This window comes from Centruroides sculpturatus, unplaced genomic scaffold (genome assembly GCF_000671375.1).
Source record: "Centruroides sculpturatus isolate CEXI.00-Female unplaced genomic scaffold, Cexi_2.0 scaffold107, whole genome shotgun sequence".
Classification (NCBI taxonomy): Eukaryota; Metazoa; Arthropoda; class Arachnida; order Scorpiones; family Buthidae; genus Centruroides; species Centruroides sculpturatus.
In genome coordinates, this window is record NW_019384422.1 from 322,124 (window position 1) to 335,877 (window position 13,754).

General features: G+C 33.2%; 1 protein-coding gene across 1 annotated transcript in view; it reads right to left on the minus strand.

Annotated features, from left to right (window-relative positions):
- LOC111619450 (potassium voltage-gated channel subfamily H member 6-like) overlaps window positions 1–13,754 on the minus strand; it is a 149,010-nt gene continuing 135,256 nt past the window's right edge. The window contains exons 16-19 of the mRNA XM_023361155.1: window positions 11,769–12,054; window positions 2,226–2,543; window positions 741–894; window positions 1–488 (exon numbers count right to left, since the gene is read on the minus strand). Coding sequence (XP_023216923.1) covers window positions 486–488; window positions 741–894; window positions 2,226–2,543; window positions 11,769–12,054 — 761 coding nt within the window. The 3' untranslated portion in view covers window positions 1–485. The remainder of the gene's footprint in view (window positions 489–740; window positions 895–2,225; window positions 2,544–11,768; window positions 12,055–13,754) is intronic.

A 13,754-nucleotide genomic window follows, 5' to 3' on the forward strand; every position in this document is an offset into this window, starting at 1 on the left:
TTTAATACATATTTTACACAGGACATATTAAATTATTTAAAAAATGAAAAATAATTATAAAATAGATCTCAAAATTGAATGATATATCTTAAAAATAATTAATTATATCCTGGAATCCCGGGAAACAGATCACTTTTTTCTCGAAATCCCAGAATGGGAAATGAGAAACCCTAAATGACACAAAGCGATCTTGCACCACTAACTTCTGAATCAGTAGTCCTCGATTGTCATTGATTAGTCAAGCTGTCGACTTTCTTTAATACAGAAAGTATAGAGAGTTGACCATTTGTGGCTGGCTCTTGCAATTAAGAGTTTGACATTCTATTCATGAACCAATTTATTTGAAAAGTGAGTCGTTTGAAAGCTGAGGTTTGACTGTACAATTGGACCAAGGACATTGTTCTATTAAAGCTGATCTTCATTGATGATGACTAATAGTATTTTATACAAGAAAATTTGCAAGTTTTACATTCAATATATTTCAATTACTGTAATCAAATAATGTTATTAATGGCTTAAATAATAATATTTTCAATTGTGTTATAAATAATATGTTGATTTATACATATTCAAATGTAAATTTGCCTTATTAATATTTTGAAATTAATTTTTCAACAATTATCCACATTTTATTTTTAAACCAAGTTTAATTAATTTATATTGTTTTTCATTGATTTAAGTTTTAAAAATAAAATAACAAGATTTAAAAAGTAGATTATAATTATATTAATTGTACTTACATGTGACAAATCAGTAGGTTGTGATAAACTCCTGGGTGGTTCAATATAACATTTATCTCCGGCTGGAGTTGGAGGCACAGTTTTAGAATGATGATCAGTTTGAGGAGGAGGTTCTTGTTTGTTTGTTACCTCATGCTCTTCCCCAACAGATTTACTGAAACATAAGAAATATGCTATTTTATTTATTTTATAATACATCAACATACATTAAAACCTCAATTAAACAGACAAAATTTCTAGCCCTTATGTTGTATGTAAAAATTAACATCTTGTTAATTTTACTTAAAATGCTTTTTTATATGAACAGCAGACAAACGTCAAGCTGTTCACACAGGCAGTTTGCGTGAGAAGAACCTGGCTATTATACGTGACAATAAAACTGACATAACTACGTGGTTAGTCACGAACACCAACAAACAAAATGGAAGTTTTGGTTAGAAATAAATACTTTTTCTTGCCATATATCTAATAATAGACAGATGTCATCATCTCTCCAGATGACTTTTTTTATTTCTCTGTTGATAGCCCGACATGTGTTTTGCAGCCATCTTGTATTTTCTCGCGTGCATGGGATTGTGGGATCTCTCTTATGACTGGATCTAGTTTCAAGAACTCTCTTGAGTTGATCATGATTGAACCTTGTTTCAGTTGAGATTGAAACGGTCAAGAGAGATCACACCATGGTATAGTTGCCAACCATGGTTACAATCTAGATCGAAATGCTCAGTGCGAATGGGGTATTAGGCTTTCCATATCTGGTCTTGAATTTCATTTATCTAACACATTTCTCGAGATTATGGAAAGACAGACAGACTGAAAACAGTGGAAATTTACAGGTGTACAATTTTTTCAATTGCAGTCCAACTAAGAGAAGAAACCCCAAGTCAAGATTCCTAAAAAAACATGGTGTGATAAGTCCAAAACTAATGGCCAAAAATATGTAGCTATATAAGAAGACATTAAGATTAATAAAGTATTTTATTAATTTCATAAATATTTTTGATTTTACTAAATATATCTTTATATAATATAATGTTAAAATACCAAAATAAGTAATGAATATAAATCATATAAAAATTTTAAAATAAATGATATTAATGAAAGTTAAATTTAAGAAACATTTTCTTATATTAAATTTCAATTTCAATAGATTCAATTATTTGTATTAAATGAGATGTTTAAAAAGTATTCACAAAAATATGAAATACAAGATGATGACTAATAAAATATGATGTGACATATATTTCTTTACATGAAAGCTTTTACTGTCATTAAGTAATTCTTACACAAAACTATATTCATGACATTGCTATAAGCAACAGATTCTTTAAAATACTTTAAAATTTCTCAAGTTTTTTTATTAAAAATAAATTAATGAAGAATTTGTTCACTCAAATTGTTTATTTATTTATTTATTCTAAATAATGAAGAGACTATTATAATATTAATTTTAATATAAACAAGAAATTTATTAATCAATCTTACCAATTGTGTATATCAAAACTGCGAAACACTGGCCTTAGAACTGCATTGTCTAATGTCAATGGTGTACTCTGTAGACTAACAGATCTTCGAAATCCTCTACCTCTAGTAGGATCTCCAGGATGAAGTGTTATAGGTCTCGACATAGAAACAGCATCCAAAGGACTTTCTGAAGACGACAGTGTGGATGAAGGAGTATTTTTGGACAAAGTAGGACACACAGGAACCCCTGGTATTGCTCCAACCTGAATAAGGTGAGTTAATAACTGCATGATAGTTTGGATGTCAGCAGTTAGTCTAGCTTCGACATTTCTCACTTGCCTAAAAATATTAAAATAATTAAGCATTAAAAATTAATAAAATTACTCTTGTTTGTTATTTGCTAATTAAATTTAAAAATCTTTACAACAATTCTATCAAAAGTTTTCTGTATAATAAAAATCTCCATGTTTCATTCAACATAAAAAATACTAGATCCAGAATCTTACATAAAACATATTTCAAGTGAGTTAATTTCAGTATATGCTAATGGAATTGATTCTTGTGAGATTAATCCCAATAACATATATTTATTATAATTTCCTGCTTATAATTTGCAAATTATGTATAGAAGAACCTTGAGTTTCGAATGCCATTCTTTTGTTCATAAACTGAATTGTTTGAAAATTTTTAACTCCATATTTGTTCTGGTACAACAAATCAGTTGTCAAACAAGCTATTTGACAAGAGCTGGTGCCACTGATTAGAGAGAGAGAGAGAGAGAGAGACATTTTTTTTCCCATTGAGTAATCCTCATTTCACCTACTAGGGAATCAGACTCTTCCTTGTCTCACTTAAGCACACAAAGAGAACATTCCTTTATTACATAAGCTCAGTAAATCAAACAAACATTAAGTCATACAACACTATATAGATACTTTACAAACAAAAGACGTTTTGCCATACAAACTTGTGACAACTACTGCAGCAAGTCCCCAACCCTTATGACAATAACTTATGCGTGAAGGTTTTGAGTTCCTGCATTAGTTCTCTGTTTTGCATTATCATGTAAAGGTCTGTGCTAGATGTTTTAAGGAGCTGTTGCTCCAATAGGTGCAGTTGCAAGAGACAAACAGTCAACTCCACTTCTTTCTAACTTCTTGTGTTAATGGGCCAACCAAACTATCAATTCAGAAGTTAGTGGTACTGAGATTATCTCGCATCATTAGATGTCATGACATGAATCATTGATGATAATATTATTCAAATTAGTTTTCAATGTGTATGCGGGTAAGATAGTATTTCCATTTTTCGATGTGTGTCATAACTGAATTTAAATCAAATTAATTAAGAAAACCTGCATTAATTGACATTTGCATAATATAAATGACATCCACAAATCTGTGTTTAAAAGTGCTTAACTCAAATTAAATAACAAAAATTTATTAATATCTACATATACAAATGAAAACATGTTTGTTTGTTCACTATACTGTTTGTTCTTAGGCCATTCGACCAATTGCTACCAAATTCAGCAGTTACATTCACATACTTCTAACTTAGATATCATACATCCCACCCAAAATATCAATTGGATTTCTATCTACATTTGATTTGCTAATTTACACATAGCACCATCTATTGGCAAAAAATTTAAAATAATAAACTAAATATAATTCTTATATATTTTTAAAAATTATATCCTTTTTTTTATATTACAGTATAAAACAACTGAACACTGGTAGTTAGTTGTGAGTTCAGGCATGGAGTTTTGTGGGTTCTCTTCATGTTAGTAAAACCTAAATAGGGACCAACTTCACATAAAAGTCTTCCCTGCGACACATCCCCTTGGCAGATCACTCTTCCTGTGTCACGTTGACTTAAGCAAATAAACCAAACTAGTTCTAACAAACATTTATTTATTGGGACATTGTCAGAATGCTGGGCTGCAATTTATCATCAGAATGTTCTCAGTTCTTTTAGTGGTGGTCTTGCCCCTATACATCACACTGCTCATGTTAACGATGGAGTCATGCGGGTTATCTATCTAACTTAGGGGGAAAATTTTGAATTGAAGTAACGTGACTTCCTGTCTAGACTGGAAGTTCTTATATAGTTAATCTGGGCCTCCTGCCCTAAGCTTTCCACATCTGGTCTTGACTTTCATCTATCTAACTCCTTTCTCGAGATTTAGAAAGGACAGATAGATAGGTGACAACAGTGAGAATTTATACATCTATAATTTTTCTCAAATTGCAGCCCAATAATTTTTCCATAAATGCAATATTTACCAGAACACACTTCCTGCACAGTTTATACAATCTGTTGACAAAATTTAAACACTATTAATCACATAAAAAGAAATTATTCTTGCATGTTTACAAGATTTTTTTTTATCTAATTGTGTCATACAAAGTCTTTTGGATGTTGAGGTTAGCAACATTGATCATGTGCGGAGCCATTACAACCTATCCAATATGGATCACTTTACTAATTAATACTGGCCAACTATTAATATTTGAAATCATTAACTACTTTTGGTCAAATTACTTCAACTTCCTTCTGTAACAGTCCCTTCTTTCTATTGAACCATTGTTATGGTGGCATTTGAATAGGAAAATTACATAATACAAGGTTACCGCAAAAGTACAAAAAAATGCCTTAAGTGGTTTTCAAGGGTGCCGAGTTTAAATATTTGGTCCATTTTTTGTGAAACTTCATTCATTGGAAGATTACCATTTGATATTTGGCTGTAAAGGGAACAATTTCTTAAAGTTAACATTTGGAAAAAATATGATAAATTTTTTAAGATTTTCAATTGGTGTTGGTGTCTACTTGACCAATGAAATTGTGCCATTTCATACCACCTGAGCATATAGATAAACATGACAATGGTAGGCTGAAATAACCAAACTATTTATGTGGTTTTTGTTTTAATGTTTGTTATATTATAGTACAGTAGACCCCCCTATAACACAGGTTCATATAATACAGATTCTTAAAACACGGCAAAAAAATTGCGATCGTGTTTGTATAAACATGCTAAAAGAGACTCTTATAATATGGTAAAACATCATCTCCAACTCGTGTCGTGACAGGATTGGTTGAATCTAGAACAATAGTGGATACTGCACAAACCGTTGAGTTTAAACGAGCAGCGGACCTACTAAAAACCATTTATTATTTAACGGCCATAAAAATTATATTTATATTAATGACGTCTCCAAAGTTCAGTGAATTTTTCGCAGAAAAATAACTTATCAGGAAACACGTGCCCGCCATTCGATGAACCACTCTGCGACGAAAACAAGCTTAAGCAATGGCGTTGAACGGTGCACACTCAGTAAGTAATCCTACAATTCTTTGTTTATAGCATAATTTATATCAGGCATGGCCAAAATATGGCCCATTGAATGAAATTATGTGGCCCACGATCAATCTTTCAATATTAACTACTTACATCCGAATAGATCGATGAAAAATTCTGATGCCTAAAAAAAAAAAAAAGATCAACAGCTCACTGAGCGTTTAGACTTAACCCTCCATTACACATCTCATAAGTACAGTGTAGAATGTTGATAAAGCATGATAATGTGAAAAATGTATCTGTAATCTCTATCTACAATTTAGTCTCTACGGGGTGACACCACAGTGAGATCTCGCATCACCTCAAAACCTTCCTAGGACAGCCTCTGGTTCGGCCCATGGAAAAAGTTCTCTTTCCAATTCGGCCCGGGGGCAAAAACTATTGGCCACCCCTGGTTTATATGGATTATTCCCAAAAAATTATATGTGTTTTGGAAATGTTGAGTCAAATTAGTCTAGAATCGATTAATTTTATGGAAGAAAACCTTTCAAACAGCTGTGTCCCTAAACTGCACATGTGCTGGGCTGTGATTGGTTCATGTATTTAAGTGACTTGTAAAACACAGAATTCATATAAAATAGAACGTATCTACCGTGTTATAGGGGGTGTCGGGGTAAAATCGTCCGACATACGATTCCTGCGCTTTTCCATGTTTTCAAACGAACGACGGTTGTCACCATGGGAGCGCCGATCTGGCGACTTTGGAAACTCGACCATGGATTGGCTGGAAGACATCGTACCACCAGCGGACATCCGATAGCGCTACTAAGCGCTGATTGATGGAATTCCATTTCCTTCAATCCGTATAAAAGGATTGAGTTTAGGCGGGAAGTTTAGTTCGCCTAGGACACATCAAGGGAACTCACGTTTGTCTAGCTTCACCTAAGCTTGCCTAGAAGGTTGTTTCGTCTCGCTGTGCGGTAACTAACGTTTGAAGGAGTTTGTCGCAAGGTGTCCTTTTCAACGGACCTGTTGTTGTGGATTAAAAGTATTTGAACTTTGTTACACCAGAAGTATTTGTAATTGTTGTTTGTGAACTTTTGTAACTGTACATACGTTTACTCGTAATATAAATGTCTTTGTGAAAATTCAGTAACGTCACATATATCGTTTTTGAATTTGACTGGGGGGGTCTACTGTATTTGATTTATACATAACTACAAAGGTTATCTTATGTAAGGGTTTATCACACCAAGGGACTGATCTAACACATTTTAAAATTTCTTTACTCCTCTACTGTATACAGTTTAAAGAATTATTTTTAAAATGTGTTAGATTGGACATATGGTGTAATAGACTCTTACATAAGATAACATTTGTAAATATAAATCAATTAACATAATATAATAAAAGGGCAAGATTATTAGATTATTTTGTATTTCTAAATCTTTGCTGCTGTTATTGTTTGCCTGAGCAATGCTGGGCTCATCCACTAGTACTGTAATATTACATATTATAATACAACTCGTTTTTTAGTGTCAGTTTCAATGTGAAAACCAAAAATAAAATCAAAATTAGTTAGTTAATTTAAATTAAAACTGAAATCAAAACAATTGAAACATAATATTTCAGAATGCGTGGAAAAAAATTGTTTGTCTTGATTGATTTGGTTATATTTCGTCTAGGCAGAGTCAAGAATCTATTTATAACACTTTTTTGTAAAGTGATGGCTTCAGTTTCAGTTGATAGTATTATGTGTATTAAAAGCAAAATGTTCCATCACTATCCATTTTTCAATATATCTTTATCCATTTTATATATTATATTGCATTTTTAGGCATTTTTATGCATGAAATGCAACTAAAAAAAAGGTAAAAAGAAGGCTTTGTTTTGTGGGTCAGGAACAGATTAACAGGATAAATTATTTGTATAATAAGATGTCTTACAATAAATCTTACTTTATTAATTCAGAGTTTCTTAAAATATAAAACTTTTAATTAGAAAAAAATAATAACTAATTAAAAATTTTAGTTTGCAAAATGGGTCAGATAATTGTTAATAAACAATATGTTCTATAAATGTGGCAGAACAACTCTTTGTTGCATGTCACTATCAAAATAACATTGACATTAACTAATATTACTTTCAAATGATAAAATAAATTAATGAAAAAGTTTTTCTTGAACCAAAACTATAGTACCAAAACATCAGCAGTGTAACCACCTATCTTTAGAAAAATTTATTTTATATTAATAATAGTTGTCCAAACTTGTCTGAATAATCTGGAAATTAATATGATAACTATAAAATATTTGGGGTTGGTATTCATGTGTATACAATGATTTGTTAACAGAAATGAAACAGAAAAAGCAATATTTTAATGCTTGAGAAAGCAATTTTAAACTGCATGCTAGTAATTATATTCCTTTCCATAGCTGCCCCAGAGGGGTGGTGTATATGGTAGGGAGGGTTATATGAAGATTTTATTTTTTTTTGTAATTTTCTGCGGGATGTATACTATCAATACAATAATAATTATGAGGCCATCAACCTCATAAACAACACCATTAGTGCCATCGACAGAGCTTGTGAGCATACTATTCCCCTGTGGAAACCAAGCATTGCAGGTGGAGTAATGAATTGGCTAGGATGCGTGCAACCAATAACAGGCTCTGCAAACAGTACCAGAGGAGCAGGGACACTGATAGGGATACATTGAAACAAAGTTATCTGAACTGTCAAGTGACTTACAAAAAGTCAATTAAAGACACAAAAATTGCTTCTTGGAAGAACTTTTGCTCCTCTGCCCATACCAATCCTTGGGGTTTTGGTTTTGTATACCATCTCTGTGCAAACAAACTAAAGCACCCAACCTGACTATCAACACTCAATTCTAGTAGTGGTCCAACCAACAACCTGAACACCACCATTAATGCTATCCTGGACTTCGTGTGCCTAGAGAACAACCACTTGGAGGATGTTGAGTTTCACAGCAACTTAAGGAACTGTGCTTATCAATCCCTTGATATGGAGGACTCTCCTCCTTTTACCCATGCTGAGGTCAACTGGACCATCAGCAAACTTTCTATACACAAAGCTCCTGACTTGGACAGCATCCTGACAGAGGTAGTGAGGAATATCTGGTCTAACCGTCCAATGACAATCATCAATCTACTCAATACCTGTCTACACTACAGTGTCTTCCCTGCCTCTTGGAAGAAGGCAAGAATTGTCCCTATTCCCAAAGATGCCAGTCAGCCCATCTGCACTCCCAACGACTTTCGCTGTATTTCTGTTGCCTACTCTCTCTGTAGTTTACGACAGTCTCCTCTGTAACAGGCTGAGCTGGCATCTCGAGACCAGCAATTTCTTCATTCCCCAACAATTTGGCTTCAGATAAGGCCAGGGCATGACAGATGCTGTTCTTGACATGACCAACAAGGTCAAATCTCTTCTTCATTCTTACCCTTACGTCTTGGGGCTTAGCCTGGACATCAGTAACACCTACAATGCCACTTGGTGGCTGCTGATTCTTCAACGGCTGCGGCAGGTGCGTTGTCCTGCAAACATCTTTCATGTCTACTCTGACTACCTTAATAACAGGTATGTCACTTTTTCTTCTGGCAACCTTGATATAACGAGAAAGGTTGTTAGAGTTTGTCCTCAAGGGTCTGTTTCTGGTCCAGTTTTCTGGAACCTTCTTTTCAATGACTTTCCTTCGGATATTTCTGACTGTGATGGGGTCTTCATGTATGCAGATAATGCGATGATCCTTCTGGCAGCCTCTTCTTGTTCCAAATTGGAGTGCAAGGCTAGGCATATTATTCTTAACATCACGGAGTGGGGCCTTAATCATAAGCTTAATTTTAATGCCAATAAAACTGAAGCTATTGTCTTTACTAATCCGGATAAACCCCATCTGTACTTTAGGCCTCCTACCATAAAAATGGAAGGGATCTCAATCAAGATTACAACCACTATCAAGTATCTTGGGGTCATCATTGACCACAAACTTAACTGGGCAGACCATATCAAATATGCTACTGATAAAACCAACCATCTTTTCAACTCCATCTCCAGGGTGGTGAAGTCTAAATGGGGGTTTTCCCCAGCTATTATTTCCATTATCTATGACAGCGTTTTCTTGTCAATGATTTGCTACGCCACCCCTGTTTGGGCTGGCTGCTTAGACTGAGTGCACATTAAACAGAAGCTCCGTAGTGCTCAGTGCAAAGCCCTTCTACACATCTGCCGTGCCTTCTCCACCTCTCCACAGCTGTCTTACAGGTCATCTCTGGCAAACTCCCTATCGACCTTGCCATTTCTTTGGCATCTAATACATGGCACCTTCGAAAAGGACATAGCGTCTGTCTGAACAACCTTTTTATCTCTATCTCCTCTCTTGAGACATATTGCCATCCTCCAGACCTTCTTCCACCTTTCAAGAGGCCCTATGTACGTACCCAGCCTTTGGAGAATGGTCACCTCTCAATCTACACCGATGGTTCAAAAATTGAGGACAAAGTAGGTAGTGCCTTTGTGGCATTACCAGGACGGAGTAGAACTCCATATTAACTCTGGCCACCTTGCCGCCAACTGTTCTGCTTATCAAGCAGAACTCACAGCTATCTGTATGGCAATCGAGTGGGCAATAGCAATTACTATAACAAGAGGATCAACATCTTCACAGACTGCTGATCAACTATTGAGGCCATTAACAACTTCCTCCCATGGAACCCAATTGTGGTTAGGATTCAGTCCTGCATCGCTACCTCCACCAATGTGTTTGCCATTTCATGGATCAGAGGGCATGCAGGACTCCACAGTAACAAAAAAGCAGACAGCCTCACCAGAGAGGCAGCCAGCCACTCCATTGGTGACATCCTATACAACAGTACTCCTGTCTCCCATATCAAAAACCTGTTTAGGACAGAGGCAATGAACAGTTGGCAAGAGAGATGGAACAACTGTCAGGTCAGAAGCATAATGAGGAGGTTTATCCCCAGGGTCTCAGCCACCTTCCCAGCCATTTATCACCATGATACAAGTCATACCACCCAGTTTCTTACCGGCTACAGAAGGTCTAACACCTACTGGCTAGGTTTAATATTTCCAACAGTGATCAATGTAATCTCTGCGGAGTCCCAGACAGGGTCTGGCATTACATCTTCCAGGGCCCAATGTTGGAGGATGTTAAGCTTCCAATCCGTCTTCTCTTACCTATGAGCAACACCTGGCCATGCCAAGAAAGTGACTTACTTCAGAACAATATGTTAAAGGCTTTCCGACACCTCATCCATAGTTACTTCCAGCGAACTCCAATTAACTAGGGTTTTGTTTTACAAGTTAACCCACCATCTTCAGTCTCTGCTTGTACAGTACATACCTATTGTAAATATTTTGTAATTAAGGCTCGTATTCCTATTCACTTTTATTGTATAATTCAACTTATGTAACAATGTACATAGTCTTCTTCATGTCTGTCTTACTTTATCACTGGTCATCAACATCAGTGTAATGTACAGTCACTCTTTTACTTTTTTTTTATACTTTATTTTATTTACCATTTTTATTATTTATTATTTATAATTGCTCAATGTTTCCTTTTATTTGTATCCCACTATACTTTGTAAACATATTTTCTGTATAACCACCCGGCTGTGCCTATGTGGTGCTGGTTGGTACTATATTTTAGTACTGATAAAGATTATTGATTGATTGATATCAATATTAATTATAAACCTGTGAAAATAATCTGTTTGGTAAAGAAATGGTTTACATTTGTTTTCTATTTATCCATTTTCCCTCTGGTTCACCTGTTTGGGATCTTCTCAATATTTTTTAATTAAAATTAATTTATGGCAAATTAATTACAGTAAAAATAGTAAAAGTAAAATGTATATATATATATACATTTTACTTTTACTATTTATTATATATATACATATATATATAATGCAGCTTCTCCATATTTTTATAATTTATGGAATGACTACATTTTTAATTCACAAATCATTCTAAATCATTTCTCAAATAATTCTTCTGTTTAATATAAAATTATTTTTTCTTTTTTAGTGTTCAACATTCATTCATTATTGAATACTAAGGAATTGATGAAGATATAGTAAGAAGAGAAATTCTTTTTTAAAAACTAATGCTTATTTAATATTAGTAACTTACAAATTTAATTGGTCCATCTTGAAAATTAAATCAGTAAATTTGTTTGAACGTCCATCTATAAAATAAAATAATATATTTACCTACTAAGATGTTCCAATTTTATTTCCAATGTTTGATTATGGGTTCCAGAGGATGGTAGAGGAAATGGGGGTTGATGAGGCGATGTTGAAACATCTCCAGCACTTTGACCAGTAGGGGAGGTGGATGATAATGGGATTGTGATACTAGAGCTGGATCTAGGAGGTGTTCTAGTTGAAGTGACCAAGCGTCCTGGTCCAGACCTTGGTCGTGGTCCTTCTTCATTATCTGGGACGGTTTGGGAAGTTGGTATGGCATGTGTTGAAACAGGAGAGGATATTTCTGATACTGAATATTGGGAAGGATAGAAATTGTAAATATATAAGATTACAATTATATATAAAGAACAATATAAAGAAAAGTTTAAATTCAGATACCCTAATGAACTGTACATAACAGTTACACCAATGACTAAAAATAGTGAAGAAAAACTTCTTAATTATATCATCTTAAATTCAGAAATATCATAAATAGGATATTTGTAAAATTATTTATCAAATAATTTTTCTATGCAAAATTTAATTACCGTATTTACTCACATATAAGATGAGGTTTTTATTAATTTATCATAGCTTCAAATTCCTAGGTTGTCCTATGCGCAAGCAAAAGATTCCTTGTGTTTTTGCAAATATAAGATGAGGTTTTTATTAATTTATCATAGCTTCAAATTCCTAGGTTGTCCTATGCGCAAGCAAAAGATTTCTTGTGTTTTTGCAAATAATTTTTGTGAACTGTGTATTTGCATTTTTTACCAGATGCTTACCCTCTTGTATTTAAAAACAATTATTTTATCTGGGTCGTTTGAATTGTTCTCGTATATTGTCAGTAAAGATGAATAGCAAGAAGAAAAGCAAAGCTTTTGAATTGAATTCCAGACTGAAATTCCAATATCACACGGGAGCACAATATAAGTTTTAATCCTTTCCCACGTGAAAACAGATGATTATCTGAAAATCAGAATTCAAAGAAACTCATAAGTGTAATCGACAGAGAGTGGATTCGACTGTTAAGAATTGGCAATAAAAGGTTTCCAATTGTCCAGCTTTACATTAAGGAAAAATCTTGTAAAATCGACAACATAATTTATTAAAAGTTTAAAATGCCAGTAATTTTTGCAGGACAATGTGTGCATTTATGTTTATTCAATATTTTACTTGTGATTAAACAAAATAATAATAGAATTGTATTAATAAATCTAATTTTCTTTATTTTGATCTTAATTAAGTCACACCTTGTCCTATATGTGAGGTCGTCTTATATGCAAGTAAATACATTATTATTTATATTTTAGTTAAATAATTTTATAATATACAACAAAAATAACTATCATATTTAATAGTTATGTTTACTGTATTTTCAGGTCTATAACTTGCTGTAACAAATAACCTGCTCCATCATATATACTGTGCCTTTGGGAGTAGCCATTACTCCACAGACATGAGTTCATAATCACAATTTAAAATTGGCATATAACACTCCCCATTGTATAATCTAAACCTCCTTTTCAAACTGACTTTTAAACACATAACTGCAGGTTATATGCAAGAAAATACAATAAATTTAAAATAAATTATAAATTATTTCATTATTTTTCACTTTTTAAAAAAATATCTATAACAACATGAAAATCATATAACTAATTTTATGTTGATTTTCAGTAAATTATCTAAATTAATAAATCATTTTTTATAAACTTTGAAGACTATTTAAATTTTAAATACTCAATATTTTTTATTTGAAAAATGCTAACATGAAATTTATTTATTAATTATAAATGATGATGAACAAATATTTAATAATTGTTCATCATTATCATAATGAATCCTGTTCTACCTTAAGTGTGTACTGTATGTGAGGTCCCAAAAACAGGTTGAAATTAAACATTTATATTAGAAATTAAAACAAAACTAGAGAGAAAAAAACCCTCCATTGTTAAAACCAATCAAAGATCAGATTCAGTTGTTTTAGTCAATGAAACTGAGACCAGA